The 20,020-nt window shown below is 45.4% G+C and overlaps 1 protein-coding gene across 2 annotated transcripts in view; it reads left to right on the top strand.

Moving 5' to 3' along the window:
- TMEM237 (transmembrane protein 237) overlaps window positions 1–14,730 on the top strand; it is a 32,788-nt gene extending 18,058 nt beyond the window's left edge. For both annotated transcript variants that reach the window (XM_060247465.1, XM_060247466.1), the window contains 6 exons: window positions 738–861; window positions 2,738–2,929; window positions 7,752–7,825; window positions 10,654–10,747; window positions 13,115–13,236; window positions 14,434–14,730. In XM_060247465.1, coding sequence (XP_060103448.1) covers window positions 738–861; window positions 2,738–2,929; window positions 7,752–7,825; window positions 10,654–10,747; window positions 13,115–13,236; window positions 14,434–14,495 — 668 coding nt within the window. In that variant the 3' untranslated portion in view covers window positions 14,496–14,730. The remainder of the gene's footprint in view (window positions 1–737; window positions 862–2,737; window positions 2,930–7,751; window positions 7,826–10,653; window positions 10,748–13,114; window positions 13,237–14,433) is intronic.
- Window positions 14,731–20,020: the final 5,290 nt, after the last annotated feature.

Here is a 20,020-nt window from a genome sequence, read left to right as displayed (position 1 = left end):
TAATGATGAGGGCGAGCCAGTTTGGTGTAGTGGTTAAGTGTGCGGACTCTTATCTGGGAGAACCGGGTTTGATTCCCCACTCCTCCACTTGCACCTGCTGAGATGGCCTTGGGTCAGCCATAGCTCTGGCAGAGGTTGTCCTTGAAAGGGCAGCTGCTGTGAGAGCCCTCTCCAGCCCCACCCACCTCACAGGGTGTCTGTTGTGGGGGAGGAAGGGAAAGGAGATTGTGAGCCGCTCTGAGACTCTTCGGAGTGGTGGGCGGGATAGAAATCCAATATCTTCTTCTTCTGTGGAGAACTGCAGTGAAATGAGCTCTGTTATAGCAAAAAGCCTCCTGGTACAATCTGGATTTAGTAATCGGTAGCCCTGCACATACTTTAGGGTTGCCAGTCTCCAGGTGGTGGCTGGAGATCTCTCAGAATTACAGCTGGTCTCCAAGTAACAGAGATCCGTTCCCCTGGAGAAAATGGCTGCTGTAGAGAGTGGGCTCTGTGGCGTTATACCTCCACTGAGGTCCCTTCTGAAGCACTGCCCCCAATTTTCCTGACATCTCCCACATGGGTGTGTTTGGGAATTTTCCTTTTTATATATTTCATAAACACTTTTACCACAGTTCCCCAAACCAACCTGAAACTCTCAGGAATTCAATACATGAGAACCCAGTAGCTTTTCAAAACAACCCTGGCACACTTTTACAAGAAAAAGAAGTCACAGAGTCCTCTGCTTCTCTCCTAAGGGCGTTTCCAGGCAGCCGACCGCAATGATTTGATCAAAACCACTGAAAACATTGATGTATTTTTGGACATGAAGTCTTCTTGGACCACCAAGGATGTGGCGCTCTCGGTTCACCGCAGTTTTAGGTATGAGATCAGTCCCCCTAGGATGTCATCGTTTGAGGTGGACGGACGGTTTAACTGGATGCAATTCCCCAGCGGTTCCTTTTCCTGAAACGACCATGGGTGAACATGGAAAGGTTTAAAGCGGGCAGGGGCAGACTGCTTTAAACCTTTCTGGGAGCTGCTTTTAGAAAATGAAGTCTTTGGGACCAGTTGTTCCCAAAATGGTGGCTCTGTGGCTGGAGAAGCCAACAAAAAGGGGGTAGAAAAAGACCTGCAAGCAACCCAGGGACCCTGAAAACAAGAGAAATTGATACAGATAAATATCTAAGTGCTGAATTATAAATCCAACATCTACATCGGGGTGGCCAAATTTGTTTAACATGAGAGCCACACAGACTAAACACCAGATGTTTGAGAACCTCAAGACACAAATGTCAGATGTTTGAAAGCCACAAGGGAGGGAAGGAAGGAAGAAAAACGGGGAGGGAGGATGGTGGAAAGAAAGCAACTTTAACTTTAAATGAGTTCTCCAAGCTGCAATGATTTACAGAGATAAATGAAATGCATTAGGGTTTGTAGAGATAAATGCCTTCTCCAAGCTGGCTGACAGGGCGGTGGGGGCTTCAAGAGCCACACAATATATGTGAAAGAGCCACATGTGGCTCCAAAGCACCATCTTTGAGGCAGGGATCGATATCATGGTGCTTTGCTGTCCTGAGAAAGAGTGAGTGAGTGTGTGTGGGTGCATGAAGGAGGAGAAAAGACAGATGGAAAAGGGGCTGGTACTGTTGCTTTTGGAATTTTTGATACAAGCTTGTAAACGTAATTTGAGAGAAGACACAATTTTTCTTTAAGATGGTAACATCACAACACAGTGTCATGAACAGTTTTCCTGCTTTTGACATTGCTGGTTGTTTAACCCGCGGTGCAGAGGCTAAGGGTAGCAGATGCCAATCTGGATAATTGGGTTTGATTCCCCATGCCTCCTCCACCTGAAGTCTGCTGGGTGACCTTGGGCTAATCACAGTTCTCTCAGAACTCTCTCGGCCCCACCTCTGCAACTCCTTTAGATAGATAAAAGTGGGGTATAACCAGGAACTCCTTTGCCTATTAGGCCACCCACCCCTGATGTAGCCAATCCTCCTGGAGCTTACAGTAGGTCCTGTAATAAGAGCCCTGTAAGCTCTTGGAGGATTGGCTACATCAGGAATGTGTCCCCTAATATGCAAAGGAGTTCCTGCTACAAAATAAGCCCTGGGTATTTTTGGTGTAGTGGTTAAGTGTGTGGACTGTTATCTGGGAGAACCGGGTTTGATTCCCCACTCCTCCACTTGCACCTGCTGGCATGGCCTTGGGTCAGCCATAGCTCTGGCAGAGGTTGTCCTTGAAAGGGCAGCTGCTGTGAGAGCCCTCTCCAGCCCCACCCACCTCACAGGCTGTCTGTTGTGGGGGAGGAAGGTAAAGGAGATTGTGAACCGCTCTGAGACTCTTCGGAGTGGAGGGCGGGATACAAATCCAATATCTTCATCTACCTCACAGGCTGTCTGTTGTGGGGTGGGGGGAGGTAAAGATATTGTGAGCCGCTCTGAGACTCTTCGGAGTGGAGGGTGGGATATAAATCCAATATCTTCATCTACCTCACAGGGTGTCTGTTGTGGAGGGGGGGAGGTAAAGGAGATTGTGAGCCGCTCTGAGACTCTTCGGAGTGGAGGGCGGGATATAAATCCAATATCTTCATCTACCTCACAGGGTGTTTGTTGTGGGGGAGGAAGGGAAAGGAGATTGTGAGCCGCTCTGAGACTCTTCAGAGTGGAGGGCGGAATATAAATCCAACATCTTCTTCTTCTCTGAAGCATTAATACCAGCTTAAACTTTGTTTGTTTTTGTGTCTATTTAGGGTGGTTGGACTTTTCACTCACGGCTTCCTCGCTGGCTCTGCCATCTGGAACATCATTGTGATTTACGCCTTGGGAGGAAACCAGCTTTCCACTCCCTCAAACTTGCTGGAACAATATAAGATGTTGGCTTATCCTGCTCAGAGTCTCTTTTACCTTCTGCTTGCCATTTGCACTGTTTCAGCTTTTGACCGGTATGGTTTTCATACCAAAACCAAATCCCTTTATTGGCATAGAAATAAAAAGTACAGCATAGCAAATTTCATACATTGCCCTGGCATTATGGTGGAGGGTATGGTTTCCTTCCAGAGTCATCTGGGTAGTGAAAATGAATTGAATTCGCCAGCAATACTAATTGTTTACTGATGGGCCCTGACTTAGATAGCGCAGGCTAGCCTGATCTGGGAAGAGAAGCTGGTTTGGCCCTGGTCAATACGCAATTCCCTGGTCAGGAATACTCAAAAGAGAGCAATGGCTTACCACCTCTGAATACCTCTTGCCTTGAAAACCCCTGGGGTCATTGTAAATCGGATGTGACTTCATGGCAAAAAACAAACAAACAGATGGTTATAGAAATACGTCTTCCATAGTGTTTCAAAACGTTGATTTATTTTATTCATTCATTCATTCATTCGATTTATATCCCGCCCTCTCCACCAAGGCAGGCTCAGGGCGGCTTACAACACAGAATTCAAAACAATAAGGTTAATAAATATTAAAATACATTGAATAATTTACAGCAGTTAAAACTATAAAACAAGAAAACAATCTAACAGTTCGGTGCTGTTCTCACAAGCATTCCTTCGCAGTTTTTAGGTGCCAGTCAGTACCAACCGGAAGAGGGACCGTCTTACAGGCCTTGCGGAACCGCCCAAGGTTCCGCAAGGCCCTCACCTCTTCCGGTAGCTGGTTTCACCAGCAGGGGGCTGTGATTGAAAAGGCCCTATCCCTAGTTGACTTCAGACGGGCCTCCTTCGGCCTGGGGATTACTAGCAGATTTTGGGAACCATATCTAAGCACTCTCTGAGGAACATGTGGGGAGAGACGGTCCCTAAGGTAGGTAGGTCCTTGGCCATCTAGGGCTTTAAAGGTGATAACCAGCACCTTGTACCGAACCCAGTATATTATTGGCAGCCAGTGCAGTCCCCGAAGCCCCGGCTGAATGTGCTCCCACCTGGGGAGCCCTAATAACAGCCAGGCAGCAGCATTCTGCACTAGCTGCAACTTCCGGGTTCGGCACAGGGGCAGTCCCATGTAGAGGGCATTACAGTAGTCCAACCTCGAAGTGACCGTTGCATGGATCACTGTTGCCAGGTCGCCATGCTCCAGGAAAGGGGCCAGCTGCCTTGAACAACATACACAAAATGTTGTGTAACATTAAACCATAAAAAACAACCAGAAGTGTGATCTTTAGGTGAATGTAGCCACAACAGTGTACTACGGGCAGGAGCTCCTTTGCCTATTAGGCCACACCCCCTTGATGTAGCCAATCCTCTAAGAGCTTGCAAAAACGAGCCTTGTAAGCTCTTGGAGGATTGGCTACATCAAGGGGTGCGGCCTAATAGGCGAAGGAGCTCCTGCTAGAATCCCACCCCTGACTACAGATATATCCCCCTTGTGCTCTGCTTCCTTGTATTTCCCAACTATGCATCAGCTTTAAGTGGTAATGGTGGTGGTGGAAAGGGCTGTCATATGGCACCCTTCTGCTTAAAAACAAATTAACCATATAAAACATTAAAAACAGATCACACCATAAAATCAGCCAATACAGTTTACAGTCATTTAAGACCAAGATGTGCGTTTCTAATTGCTCTGAATGATCTCGCTTCACTTACGGCGGTTCAGTGGGATTATCGGTTCAGTGGGATTATCCATTTTATGGCAAGCCCTCACGGGATTTTCAAGGCAAGAGAAGAACAGAGGTGGTTTGCCTCTGCATAGCAACCCTGGGATTCCTTGGTGGTTTCCCATCCAAGTACTAACTGGGGTTGACCTTCTGCATCCACCCATAGTGTTTGCATTCATTCTATCCACGCTTCCTGTCCCAGGCTGCCTCTCTGCCTCTTTCCTTTGTGTAAACACGCCTTTGAAGCCGAGGCCCTTCTTTCACTTTCCCCTGAATGCATAAAATCATTTTTGCCATCTTTTTGACATTTGCCCTGGAGCTCAGAACCTGTCAACACCTTGTTTTGTCTTCAGCGCTGTGTGCATGACAGCCTAAATAGCCCAGCTTAGCCCTGTGAGAGAGCCAGTTTGGTGTAGTGGTTAAGTGTGATTCCCCACTCCTCCACTTGCACCTGCTAGCATGGCCTTGGGTCAGCCATAGCTCCGGCAGAGGGCAGCTGCTGTGAGAGCCCTCTCCAGCCCCACCCACCTCACAGGGTGTCTGTTGTGGGGGAGAAAGGGAAAGGAGACTGTGAGCCGCTCTGAGACTCTGTCCTTGAAAGGGCAGCTACTGTGAGAACCCTCTCAGCCCCACCCACCTCACAAGGTGTCTGTTGTGGGGGAGGAAGGGAAAGGAGATTGTGAGCCGCTCTGAGACTCTTCGGAGTGGAGGGCGGGATATAAATCCAATATCTTCATCTACTTCACAGGGTGTCTGTTGTGGGGGAGGAAGGGAAAGGAGATTGTGAGCCGCTCTGAGACTCTTCGGAGTGGAGGGCGGGATATAAATCCAATATCTTCATCTACCTCACAGGCTGTCTGTTGTGGGGGAGGAAGGTAAAGGAGATTGTGAGCCGCTCTGAGACTCTTCGGAGTGGAGGGCGGGATATAAATCCAATATCTTCATCTACCTCACAGGGTGTCTGTTGTGGGGGAGGAAGGGAAAGGAGATTGTGAGCCGCTCTGAGACTCTTCGGAGTGGAGGGCGGGATATAAATCCAATATCTTCATCTACCTCACAGGGTGTCTGTTGTGGGGGAGGAAGGTAAAGGAGATTGTGAGCTGCTCTGAGACTTTTCGGAGTGGAGGGCGGGATATAAATCCAATATCTTCATCTACCTCACAGGGTGTCTGTTGTGGGGGAGGAAGGGAAAGGAGATTGTGAGCTGCTCTGAGACTCTTCAGAGTGGAGGGCGGGATATAAATCCAATATCTTCATCTACCTCACAGGCTTTCTGTTGTGGGGGAGGAAGGTAAAGGAGATTGTGAGCCGCTCTGAGACTCTTCGGAGTGGAGGGCAGGATATAAATCCAATATCTTCATCTCCCTCACAGGGTGTCTGTTGTGGGGGAGGAAGGGAAAGGAGATTGTGAGCCGCTCTGAGACTCTTCGGAGTGGAGGGCAGGATATAAATCCAATATCTTCATCTACCTCACAGGGTGTCTGTTGTGGGGGAGGAAGGGAAAGGAGATTGTGAGCCGCTCTGAGACTCTTCGGAGTGGAGGGCGGGATCTAAATCCAATATCATCATCATCATCTGTGTCATCAGAGATTGGGAGTTAAGTAGGGTTGGCCATGGTCCATTCTTGGATGGGAAGTCCAAAAAGGAAGAGAGGAAGGTGAGGCAAACCACCTCTGTTCATCTCTTGCCTAGAGCGCCCCATGGCTGTGGTCGCCGTGAATTGGCCACACATGCTTCTAGGCTGGTGTGCATAATGCAGGCAGCTGTGCCTGGCAGCAGGGGATTCTTGAAGTGGATTGAAGGCAGGGTCAGGGATGGTCTCCGATTGCAAACCCAGTGCTAGATCACTACAGAGGGACAGCCGAAGTGGCTTTTAGCAGTCACAGAAGGATGTGAGGGATTCCAGCTGGGCCAAGGCAGCTTTTTCCCCCCTCTAAATATTTTTTATTATATTTTGAAATAAGTAATAAACATAAATTTACAGGATTGACATATTAAAAAAAACCAGTATTAACAAAAAAAGTCTTAATAATGAAAATAATAATAACAGTAACTTCAACCATAATAATAATGTCAACAGTAACAATAATATTAATAATTATGTTTCGTATTTATCAAAAGTGTAAGGCTGAAACTACATCTGGGGTTTCTTGTTGCTGTTGTAAATAGTCTAAGACTGGATACCGCAATGTAAAGAAATCGGTATATTCTGCTTCTGTATCTACTTTAGCCATATCAGTAAATTTAGTCATTTGAGAGAGAGAGGGAGAGGTTTTCACGGCAGACTTTTTACAAAGTGGTTTGCCATTGCCTTCCCCAGCCATCTACGCTTTCCCCCCAGCAAGCTGGGGACTCATTTTACCAACCTCGGAAGGATGGAGTCAACCAAGTTTTATTGTTTTAATATTGCTTATTGTTTATTATATATTTTATACTGTTAGCTGCCGTGAGTCTGCATAGAATGGGTGGGATATAAATATAACGTAAATAAATAAATATACATAAATAAATACCTGAACCCAGCTTCTGCCGGGATCAATCTCAGGTCGTGAGCAGAGCTTGGACCGCAGTAGTGCAGCTGACCACTCTGCACCATAGGGTGGGCTGTCTATCTATCTGTCTGTCTGTCTTCGTCTATCTTCTATCATCTACCTACCTACCTATCTTTCATCCATCGTCATCTATCATCTATCTATCTAAACTTTATGACATTCAAAAATCTGGAATATATATATCTGGAATGAAAATATATATATCTGGAATGAAAATATCTGGAATGAATATATATATATATATTCATTCCAGATATTTTTTGAATGCCATAAAGTTAAATTAGGAGCTATATCCATTTTCCATTTATGTGCAATTGCTAACTTTGCTGCAAAAAGTAGGAGTGCTGTTCTCTGATGCATAATAGATGACATCCTAACTCCAGATCAAACATTCAATAAAACAGCCTCAGGTGCCGAAGGCAGGGAGGCAGCTCTCTCTAATGCCAGTCTGGCAAACCTGTGTGGGAATCGTCTCCCTGTCTCCCTTCTCCCCATGTAATCACACTCCGAAGAAATTTGCCAAGGCTTGCTGCTAATCAGAATAAAACAGACTGCTCTGCTTCTTGTGGTTTTGTTAGGCTGACTTATAAACAAGTCCATTTGCTATCCACTCTTCAGGATTGACTTGGCCAAAGCGTCAATAGCAGTGCGAGGCTTCCTGACCCTGAACCCAGCAGCGGTCGCCTCTTTCCGTGAGTATTGCGGACCAGCCTAATTAATTAATTATCTTGCAGAATGGTCTGGAGAGCCGAAGATTGTCTGGCAGCCGGAAGTTCTAGCTCGTTTGCGTTATGCACCACTAGGTGGCGAGCTAGACTTGTTTTTAAGACAAGAGACGTTTCAGAGGTGGTTTGCCATTGTTTACCGGGTCCGTTACAAGGTGCTGGTCATTACCTTTAAAGCCCTATATGGTCGAAGACCTGCCTACCTTATGGACCGCCTCTCTCCATATGTTCCCCAGAGAGCACTACGATCAAGTTCAAAAAATCTTCTCGAAATCCCTGGGCCAAAAGAAACCAAACTAAAAACTACCAGAGAACAGGCGTTCTCTATGAAGGCCCTGATAACCTCAATAACACCGAGCCATCTTATACACAATTTGATTATATTATAATGTTATATTGTTTTATTGGTTTTACTGTTTAAATTATTAATTATATTATATATTGTTTTATTGTATCATGGTTTTACCATGTCTTGTTAGCCGCCCTGAGCCTGCCTTGGCGGGGAGGGCGGGATATAAATAAAAGTTTATTATTATTATTGCCTGCCTGCACGTTGCAGCCCTGGTATTCCTTGGAGGTTGCCCTTTCAAATACTAGCCAAGGAAGGCTGACCCTGCTTAGCTTCTGAGATTGGACGGGATCAGGCTTGCCTGGGCTGTCTGGGTCAGGGCAGCACAGCCTGACAATGAAATGCTTCAAGAAATAGCTTGAAGATGACTGGGATGGTATATTTGCTGTCGACTTAAAGGAGAACGTCCTTCTTTGAAAAGTGCTTACGGTGTTGTCTGTGCAACCCAACGGCTTGTATCCTACTGTCTGTTTCTGACGGATGGACACTTCTTAAATTAATTAATTAAATTTAATTTTTAGATTTATATCCCTCCCTATCTCGCAAGCTGGTTCAGGGTGGCTAACAACAATAAAACAACAGTTAAAATAATATCATAAAAGCAGACATTACGAAACAGGAGCACCACAGTAAACAGTCTTACAGACAGAGGCGGTAAAAAAGTATGCGGCTGACGGCTAACGGCATAACATAACACCATAATGGTGAAATGCTGGGGGAGGTGATGACTTTCAAAGGATGCCTGCTGGATTAATTAAAAGTCTGACGGAAGAGCTCCATCTTACAAACCCTGCGAAACCTTGATAAGTCCCGCAGGGCCCAGATCTCCAGCGGGAGCTCATTCCACCAGGTAGGGGCCCAGACCGAAAAGGCCCTGGCCTTCATTGAAGCCAGCCAGGCATCCTTAGGACCAGGGACTATGAGAAGATGTTGAGCAGCAGACCTCAGAGCCTAGGGGGGTTCTTATGGGGAGAGGCGGTCCCAAAGATATGCAGGCCCCTGGCCATAAAGGGCCTTAAAGGTAAGGACCAATACCTTGAACTGGATCCGGTACTCGAGAGGTAGCCAGTGCAGTTCAAGCAGCGCCGGATGCATCCGTGCTTGCGTAAGCCTCGATGCCAACAACCAGGCTGCTGCGTTCTGCACCCGCTGGAGTTTCCGGAGCAGGGTCAGGGGAAGCCCCTGTTGCCGGAATTGGTGGTGGAGTGGAGCGTGATTTCCAGAGACTGCCCATTCCTACAGCAGACCTTCATTTTGCCCCCTGTTCCTTCCCCCCCACCCCCAAACACACACACGTTGGGGAGTCCTCAGTTGGCTGTACTAGGAGGGAGAGGATGGGAAAGGCACTGGAGTGGGCCTACTCCTAAGATAAAAGCCGTTGTTTCCTTAAAAATGATTGCTGTCTACGAATCATAGAGTTGGAAGGGAACATACAGGCCATCTAGTCCAGTCCCCCGCTCAGTGCAGGATCAGCCTAGAAGAATCCCTGACAAGTGCTTAAAGATTGCCAGTGAGGGGGAGTTCACCGCCTCCCTTAGTAGTCTTTAACTGATCATAGTCCCAGGCTGAGATGTTTCACATCACTCCCCTCCTGATCTTTTTAACTGGAGATGAACCCTCATGAAGCTGCCTTATTCTGAACTGGCCTATCAAAGTCAGCATTTACTGCAACTGGCAGCAGCTCTCCAGGGTCTCAGGCAGAGGTCTTTCACACGGGGCTCTTTTTGTAGCAGGAACTCCTTTGCATAGTAGGCCACACACTTCTGATGTAGCCAATCCTCCAAGAGCTTGCAGGATTTTTAGTACAGGGCCTACTGTAAGCTCCAGGAGGATTGGCTACATCAGGAGTGAGTGGCCTAATATGCAAAAGAGTTCCGTACAAAAAAAGCACTGCTTTCACGTCACCTACCATCTGCTGCTTTTGACTGGAGATGCTGGGGATTGAACCTGGGATCTTCTGGACATCTAACAGATGGTCTATCCCTGAGCCCATTCCTCCCATTCCTTTATAGGGTGGTCATGATGGGTCACTGAAGTAACTTTGAAGTTACTCCTTCATCCTTCTGTTTCCTTGGTAAGAATGTGTGGGAAATATCCAAAAGTATAAGAACCGAAGGATGTGTATAGATCCAGGTCGGTAGCCGTGTGGGTCTGAAGCAACAGAACAAAATTAGAATCCAGTGGCACCTTTAAGACCAACAGAGTTAATAAAACTTTGAAAGATGTGTATGTCGTGATACAAAACATTGATTGAGTTTGGTGGACAGAAGGTTGGGAAATGGCTCAGGATATTTTGGCGGGAAGTGTCATTTTTGTGCATCTGTTGAGAGAAATCTAGGTGCTGACAGAATTTGGAAGTCAGAGGTCACATGGAGGGGGTGCAGTAGTTTAAGTGACATTGTGTTTATTAAAAGTTACTGATTTCACTGTTTTTTTTTTCTCTCAGTGTATTTCATAGCTCTCATCTTGTTGCTGAGCCAGCAAATGACGAGTGACAAAATCAACCTGTACACGTCACCTTCAAAAAACGGCAGCTTCTGGTAGGACTTCCTTCTCAAGAGATCCAATGCCAAGCAGTAAAAAAGGAAAAGAAAATCAATTACTGCTTGGTTTGTGATGTACAGTATTGCTGTAAATCCCATCAGACTCCTTTAACCACTCCAGTGGTCACTTTGGGTGCCCAACATCTTCATAGCTGTTCTCTATTAATTCTGGAGAGCCAGTTTGGTGTAGTGGTTAAATGCGTGGACACTTACCTGGGTTTGATTCTTTACTGCTCCACATGTACCTGCTGATGTGATCTTGAGTCAATCACAAGTTCTCCTACAGCTGTTCTGCTCAAGAGCGATTTCTGTCAGAGCTCTCTCACCTCCACCTACCTCACAGGTGTCTGTTGTGGGAGGGGGAGGGGAAGGAGATTGTAAGCTACTCTGAGACTCCTTCGGATCATAAAGGGCGGAGTATAAATCCAATCTTCTCCTCTTCCTCCTTCTCTTCTTTCTTCTTCTCTGCATTATCTATCTGTAAAAAGGTTATATCTACTGGATGAGCCAGTTTGGTGTAGTGGTTAAGTGTGCGGACTCTTATCTGGGAGAACCAGGTTTGATTCCCCACTCCTCCACTTGCACCTGCTAGCATGGCCTTGGGTCAGCCATAGCTCTGGCAGAGGTTGTCCTTGAAAGGGCAGCTGCTGTGAGAGCCCTCTCCAGCCCCACCCACCTCACAGGGTGCCTGTTGTGGAGGAGGAAGGTAAAGGAGATTGTGAGCCGCTCTGAGACTCTTCGGAGTGGAGGGCGGGATATAAATCCAATATCTTCTTCTTCATCATCTTCTTTTTTAGTTCTCCTAGATTCCGTGCCATGCTTTCTCCCACTCTCTGAGAAATTTGGCATTTTATGAACCTATAAAGATCTGTAGGGTATTTGTTGCTCCAGATTTTGTCCTGATTTGGATGGGCCAGGCTAGTCAGATCTCAGAAACTTAGGAGGGTGGGCCCTGGTGAATACCTGGAGGAGAGACCACCAGGGAAGTCTAGGTTTGCTACACAGAGGCAGGCAATGACCAGCCTTCTCTGTTCATCTCTTGCCTTGAAAACCTTCATAAGTCAGCTGTGACTTAACAGCACTTTCCCTCACCAGATTTGTAAAAAGTGCTGTTCTGGTGGAAGATGCAGCCTTTGCATAAAATAACTATTACCAGATTCAGGTGAGTAGCCGTGTTGGTCTGAAGCAACAGAACAATATTTGAGTCCAGTGGCACCTTTAATCTGAAAACAGGCACGTGCACATGAAAGCTAATAGCCAGAATAAAACTTTGTTGGTCTTAAAGGTGCCACTGAACTCAAACATTGTTCTGTTAACAAGCCAGAGATGGATACACTCAGCATGCGATTTTAAATCTGAACCACCACGAATTCCTGTCCTGTCCTTTAACTGCTGTTGAGTCAAGCATGAATGTACCATTTATTCATTCAAGGAGCGACAGAGAACGTTCACCCCCAGAACGAAAAATATATGCTGATTTGCTTGCCAGCATTGCAGTGATATTATAATGGCTTTCAGTATTTCACTAGAAATGGTGGAACGCACAAGGACTTGACAGCAGAGGTTTTACTTTTTGTTATCAGCCAAGCTCTGATACTGAAAGTCCACAAGCATAGCCACCTTCAAGAAGGGGTTAGATAAAAATATGGAGCAGAGGTCCATCAGTGGCTATTAGCCACAGTGTGTGTGTGTGTGTGTGTATATATATATATATTTGGCCGCTGTGTGACACAGAATGTTGGACTGGATGGGCCATTGGCCTGATCTAACATGGCTTCTCTTATGTTCTTATGTTCTTATGAAAGTGATCGATCAGGTGAAAAGCACTTGGGAAAAGAGACTTCAGGGGGGTATCCAGCAGGCAGAGGCAGAATTCAGCATTTTTCCTCATGGTCCCCTTATACAAGCATTCCTCATTGGGACAATTCTGTGTTTAAATGCCCACAATCGTCATGTCTAGCTTATCTTTATCGACAGGTATTTTGCCACTGAGGGTTATTTCAGGGTTTGTATCTGCCAATAATAGGGTTATCACCCAAGGTTCCATCGGACGTTGATACCTTTGGAGAACGGGGGTACTCCATAAGGATCTTAAAATGTTCCTGAAACTGTCCTCATCAGTATTATGCACTATAAATTTATAATAAAATTTTAAATTCCAAGGGGTTTATAAATTTAATAACAATGCTATGTGATTTTAACTTGATTTTTAAACTGTTGTGGAATTTTGTTTCTGTACATTTGCCTTTGTTTGCAGCTTTATCCAATGTCCTGTTTATTATGCTGAGCTTATGACCATTGGTCAAAGAAGCTAACGAATAAAGGAAAAGGCTTATCTTTAAGTACTTGTACGTTTCTTTTCAGGATCCCCGGCACAGAGGAAGAGATTCTTCAGCCCTGGATTGTGGTCAATCTAGTTATAGCCCTCCTCGTTGGTATCTCTTGGCTGTTCTTGTCCTATAGGCCTGAGCTAGATCACAGTGAAGGTATGGAACAGGGGGTGCCATATTGTGATCCTCACACTCACTACACCCTCTAAGCTGTGGTGTTTTGTGAGCAAAAATTCTACTTTGTGAGCTACAGGCATTAAAGTTGTGAGCTACTGCATAAATTAGGTTGTTTTGGGACCATTTTTCTTGAACTAAGACAAAAATGTGTGAGCTGGAGGCTAAAAAAATCTGTGAGCTAACTCACACTAACTCAGCTTAGAGGGAACACTGCTCACACTGCTGCTTGCCAAATTTCTTGTTCTTTCTTAGCCTCAGTAGCTTTAGGAGGGTTGTATGGGAAGGGAGGAAAAAGTAGCGAGCGGTGGTGTTGACAGCAGCATATTTTGTGGGCAGTGACATAAAGGTCTGGAAGTAGATGAATGCTGTTCTGACCCAGATACCCTGGTTAGCCCGATCTCCTCAGATTTCAGGAGCTAAACAGGGTCAGCCCTAGTTAGTACTTGGATGGGAGAGCACCAAAGAAGTTCAAGGATGCTATGCTGAGGCAGGCAAGGGCAAACCGTCTCTGAATATGTCTAGCCTTGAAAACCCTGTGGGGTTACCTTAAGTTGTCTGCAATTTGATGCCAAAAAAGATGAGTGGTACAAAAAGACAGTGAGACATGGAAACAGAGCACAGTGGAATAATTTAGGGAAAAAGAAACAGTGGAGAATAAATGAGTGATGGTTGGAAGACTCTGTACCTCATTGTGAGAGTTTCATTCTCTCAAAAAGTGAGTTTCCTTGATGGGACGAGGTGGGGACAAAACACAGCTTCCTGTAATCACTGTGGGAGGTGTCTTCCTTCCTCTCAGGCAGTGCTTTTCCTGCCTTGGCCAAAAGTCTAGGGATCATTGAGGCGCTTTTCACCGTGCTCTTGAACCAGTTTTCTTCCATTTTCTCACTTTTCTTTCCCTCACATTTTTAAAATTAGCTTCATAGTTGTTCACAATATGACCAGGAGATCTGAAAATTGTCTGGCAGCTAGAAGTTCTAGCTCTTTTGTATTATGCACGCCTAGGTGGCGAGTTAGACTTGTTTTTAAGGCAAGAAACATTTCAGAGGTGATTTGTCACTGCCTGTTGCAGCCCTGGTATTCCTTGGAGGTTGCCCTTCCAAATACCTGCCAAGTCCGACACTGCTTAGCTTTGAACTACCTTTGAACGACCTACCCTACTTTCTTCTCCCCTTGTAGAACTGTTCAATGCTGATATCGAAGACTACCCACCACTAGATAAAGAAGCCCAAGTCACGTAATGATACAGAGAACCTCTTCAAAAACTGAAGCTAAACTTGCTGAACTTTATATATTTATACTTGTACGTAATTTTCTGTTTTAATGTGTTTTCATGTTGAATATTTACTTTGCATTGATATTGTAATGACACTATTTTTGTATTTTCCAATTTTTATTAAATTTTAAGACAATTTTGCAGGTTACTTCTGTAAGAATCTTCAGAAATGACTCAATAAAAACCTAGTTTTGCTAATGTTAATACTGATATATCAAAATAGGACAGTCAAAAGAACAGGACCACACCTTTGGCAGTATTCATCCTTAATAGCCACCATTGTGAAGTTTTTTTGCTAATGCCCATCTACCTAAACAGCATTTCTGTTTGGTCAGATATCCTTCATAGCTAAAAATGGTATTCTCTGTACAGAAAACTAAAGCTAAGCACGTTTCTGTTCAAAATATCACAATTTGATTAGGGAAATAAGAGTCTCACGTTGGTGCAGGGTTATTTATTTTCAACTGCTGCTGACTAGTCAAAGATGTTGCATTACCCTGGGGTTTTTTTGTAGGAGTGAAAGTATCCATTTTTTGGAGTGCTGAAACAATTTAGTTAGAACTATTTTTTCCCAAGGGATATCAAAAGGCAGGGAACGTGTGGAGCCAAAATGTCATAGAGTCTACCTATGACGAGAGCCAATTTTGTGTAGTGGCTAAGAGTAGCAGACTCTAATCTGGAGAACTGGGTTTGATTCCCCCTTTCGCCATATGCAGCTGCTTGGATGACCTTGAGTCAGTCATAGTTCTCTCAGAACTGTTCTCTCAAGGGCAGTTCTCTCAGAGCTCTCTCAGCTGCACCTACCTCACAGGGTGTCTGTTGTGGGAAGAGTCCTCTTTTTAGAGGTCATGTTCTCTTTTTTGGGCATCTGTCCTCTTTTGGACTTTAAAAAAAAAACTGATGAAAATGTGCTCTTTCTGGGTTGGAAGGTTAGGAATGTTCCTTGTTAGTAGCAATTATCACAGCTAAAATAGTAGGGGTATTAAAAATGAGACTTGTCATAGTGATCGCTTGTTTGAAGTAGTCAGTTGGGAAATGTGTCCTTTTTTTTTTTCTTTCCAAAATATGGTAGCTCTAAATATTGCCAGGGGTCAAGCCTACTTAACTTCCAAGATCTGATGAGATTAGGCTAGCCTAAACTAACTCTTACACACTTGCAGTTACTACAAAGTTTGAGTCCAGTGGCACCTTTAAGACCAAACAAAATTTTATTCAAGGTATGAGCTTTCGTATGTATGCACACTTCCTCAGAAACACTGAAATGTAGGGTTGCCAAGTCCAATTCAAGAAATATCTGGGTACTTTGGGGGTGGAGCCAGGAGACTTTGGGGGTGGAGCCAGGATACATTAGGGGTGGAGCCAAGATCAAGGCTGTGACAAGCATAATTGAACTCCAAAGGGAGTTCTGGCCATCACATTTAAAGGGACTGCACACCTTCCATAGGAAATAATGAAGGATAGGGGCACCTTCTTTTGGGGCTCATAGAATTGGACCCCCTCGTCCAATCTTTTTGAAACTTGGGGGGTATTTTGGGGAGAGGCACTAGATGTTATACTAAAAAATTGGCGCTTCTACTCCAAAAAGCAGCCCCCCCCCAGATACCCGCGGATCAATTGTCCATGATTTTCTATGGGAATAAATCTCCATAGGGGATAACAGAGTTCCTAGCAGACATTTCCCTCCCCTCCCCCCACTTTCTGATGACCCTGAAGCGGGGGGAGGGTCTCCAAACCGGGGGATCCCCTGCCCCCACCTGGGGATTGGCAACCCTACTGAAATGTGTGGTAACAGTTTAAACGTATAACAACCAGAGGCTGACCAGCTTATTAGCATGCAACCATGATCATGTGTTAAGATAACTTGGAATAAAACTTTGCTCAGAGTCCAGTAGCATCTTTAAGACCAACAAAGATTTATTCAGACTCAGGTGGGCAGCCATGTTGGTCTGAATAGAACAAAGCAGGAGTCCAGTAGCACCTTTAAGACCAACGAAGTTGTATTCAGAATGTAAGTTTTTGTGTGCTTACATTCTGAATAAAACTCTGTTGGCCTTAACGGTGCTATAGGACTCCCAACTTTTGTTCTGTTGCTTCAGACCAATATGGCTGCCCACCTGGATCTATTTGCTCTACTACTTCGGACCCAGACAGCTGCCACTCCTCGCCTGCATCCACCCTTGCTGTATTTTCAGTGCTATTTCCACCGAGATTGCAAATGGGTAGTCGTAGCCCCTCCTCGTTAGTCTGCCTAGTAACATGAACACACAAGCCCTGTCAAATCAAATCAGAACTGAGCGGCTCGCCTTAAATCCCATGAATAGCCGCTCTCTGCTTTGTTTTTTAGAAGAAAAAGAAGAAGATATTGGATTTATATCCCGCCCTCCACTCCGAAGAGTCTCAGAGCAGCTCACAATCTCCTTTACCTTCCTCCCCCACAACAGACACCCTGTGAGGTAGATGAAGATATTGGATTTATATCCCGCCCTCCACTCCTAAGAGTCTCAGAGCGGCTCACAATCTCCTTTACCTTCCTCCCCCACAACAGACACCCTGTGAGGTAGATGAAGATATTGGATTTATATCCCGCCCTCCACTCCGAAGAGTCTCAGAGTGGCTCACAATCTCCTTTATCTTCCTCCCCCACAACAGACACCCTGTGAGGTAGATGAAGATATTGGATTTATATCCCGCCCTCCACTCCTAAGAGTCTCAGAGCGGCTCACAATCTCCTTTACCTTCCTCCCCCACAACAGACACCCTGTGAGGTAGATGAAGATAATGGATTTATATCCCGCCCTCCACTCCGAAGAGTCTCAGAGCGGCTCACAATCTCCTTTACCTTCCTCCCCCACAACAGACACCCTGTGAGGTAGATGAAGATAATGGATTTATATCCCGCCCTCCACTCCGAAGAGTCTCAGAGTGGCTCACAATCTCCTTTACCTTCCTCCCCCACAACAGACACCCTGTGAGGTAGATGAAGATATTTGATTTTTTCCCGCCCTCCACTCCTAAGAGTCTCAGAGCGGCTCACAATCTCCTTTACCTTCCTCCCGCACAACAGACACCCTGTGAGGTAGATGAAGATATTGGATTTATATCCCGCCCTCCACTTCGAAGAGTCTCAGAGCGGCTCACAATCTCCTTTACCTTCCTTCCCCCCCCACAACAGACACCCTGTGAGGTAGATGAAGATATTGGATTTATATCCTGCCCTCCACTCCAAAGAGTCTCAGAGCAGCTCACAATCTCCTTCATCTTCCTCCCCCACAACAGACACCCTGTGAGGTGGGTGGGGCTGGAGAGGGCTCTCACAGCAGCTGCCCTTTCAAGGACAACCTCTGCCAGAGCTATGGCTGACCCAAGGCCATGCCAGCAGGTGCAAGTGGAGGAGTGGGGAATCAAACCTGGTTCTCCCAGATAAGAGTCCGCACACTTAACCACTGCACCAAACTGGCTCTCCAGGGGCATCCTCAGCCTCATGCAAAGGAACACATACATTTAATATACATTCCCTCCTTTCCAACTTTCTCTTCAGCTTCCTGTGCTGGGTGTGTGTGTGTGGATGAGGTGACTATTGCTTTATGTCAGGTGCTTGCCCGAGCACTAAGATGATTAAAGCAGGAGTCCGGTAGCACCTTTTGAGACCAACCAAGTTTTATTCAGAATGTAAGGTTTCGTGTGCTAGAAGCATACTTCATCAGACCATAGGATGGAATGGCAAGCAGTCCTAAATATAGAGAAAGTGGGCAGTGAATTAGTATGCAAAATCATGGCAATGTTTTTAGGCAGATTAAAAGAATCAAAAGTTAGAGTCTGGTGATTGCCAGCCTGGGTTGACTGAGCTAAAACAACAAAAAACAAGGCAATATATGTCAGAATAGCAGATTGATGTCCGCGTCGCCAGGTATCCTGTGACCTGCAATAAATAAGAGTCTGTTGGAATGTTAAAAAGGTAAAGGGTGGTCCCCTGTGCAAACACCAGTCATTTCTGACTCTGGGGTGACGTTGCTTTTTTTGGACTGCAGTACTGCAGCTTTACCACTCTGCACCACGGGGCTCTAATGTTGGAATAAAGCAGTAGACAAGTTGCACCTTTAAGACCAACTAAATTTTATTCAGAATGCAAGCTTTCGTATGCTCTAAGCAGACTTCATCAGACAAAGCAGATCTGCTTAGAGCATACGAAGGCTTACATTCTGAATAAAACTTTTTTGTTGTTCAGCTGCACAGTCGAGTCCGACTCTTTGCGACCCCATGAAACTTAGTTCGTCTTAAAGGTGCCGCTTGTCTACTGCTTTGTTCTATTGCTTCAGACCAACACGGCTGTCCACTTGGATCTATCTAATGTTGGAATGTTAGCTCTGGGTTAAAAAGAGGGCATTAGAAAAAAAGAATACATTAGAATATAGTGGAAGATGGGTTTAGTATATGTAATGAAATAAACAGCCAATATCCCTTATTTTATGTCAGTACAAAAAACATTCTGATTTTTGTTGTTCAGTCACACAGTCGAGTCCGACTCTTTGCGACCCCATGGACAAAGTCACGCCAGGCCCTCCTGTCTTCCACCATCCTTCGAAGTCTGCTCAAATTCGTGTTTGTTACATCAGTAACACTGTCTAGCCATCTCATCTTTTGCCGTCCCATTCTTCTTTTGCCTTCTGTCTTTCCTAGCATCACAATCTTCTCCATGGTTCTCATTTGGTGGCCAAAGCTTTAGCTTCAGCAACTGACCTTCTGGGGAACAGTCTGGGTTGATTTCCCTTAGGACTGACTGATTTGATCTTCTTGCAGTCCAAGGGACTCTCAAGAGTTTTTTCCAGCACCACATCTCAAAAGCATCTATTCTGCGCTCAGCCTTCCTTCTGGTCCAGCTCTCACAGCCATACATTGCTACTGGGGATACCATCGCTTTGACTACACGGACTTTTGTTGGCAGACTGATGTCTCTACTTTTTATTATACTGCCTAGGTTCACCATAACTGCCCTCCCAAGGAGCAAAGGTCTTTTAATTTCATGGCTACAGTCACCATCTGCAGTGATCTTGGATCCCAGAAATGTGAAGTCTGTCACTACTTCCATGTCATAAGAACATAAGAGAAGCCATGTTGGATCAGGCCAATGGCCCATCCAGTCCAACACTCTGTGTCACACAGTGGCAAATATATATATATATATATATATATACACACACACACACACACACACACACACACACTGGCTAATAGCCACTGATGGACCTCTGCTCCATATTTTTATCTAAACCCTTCTTGAAGGTGGCTATGCTTGTGGCCACCACCACCTCCTGTGGCAGTGAATTCCACATGTTAATCACCCTTTGGGTGAAGTACTTCCTTTTATCCGTTTTAACCCGACTGCTCAGCAATTTCATCGAATGCCCATGAGTTCTTGTATTGTGTATTTCTCCATCCCATGCATAATCTTGTAAACCTCTATCATGTCACCCCGCAGTCGACGTTTCTCCA

This window comes from Heteronotia binoei, chromosome 9 (genome assembly GCF_032191835.1).
Source record: "Heteronotia binoei isolate CCM8104 ecotype False Entrance Well chromosome 9, APGP_CSIRO_Hbin_v1, whole genome shotgun sequence".
NCBI classification, from domain to species: domain Eukaryota; kingdom Metazoa; phylum Chordata; class Lepidosauria; order Squamata; family Gekkonidae; genus Heteronotia; species Heteronotia binoei.
Note: the sequence above shows the minus strand (reverse complement) of the source record. Positions and strands in the feature narration are given on the sequence as shown.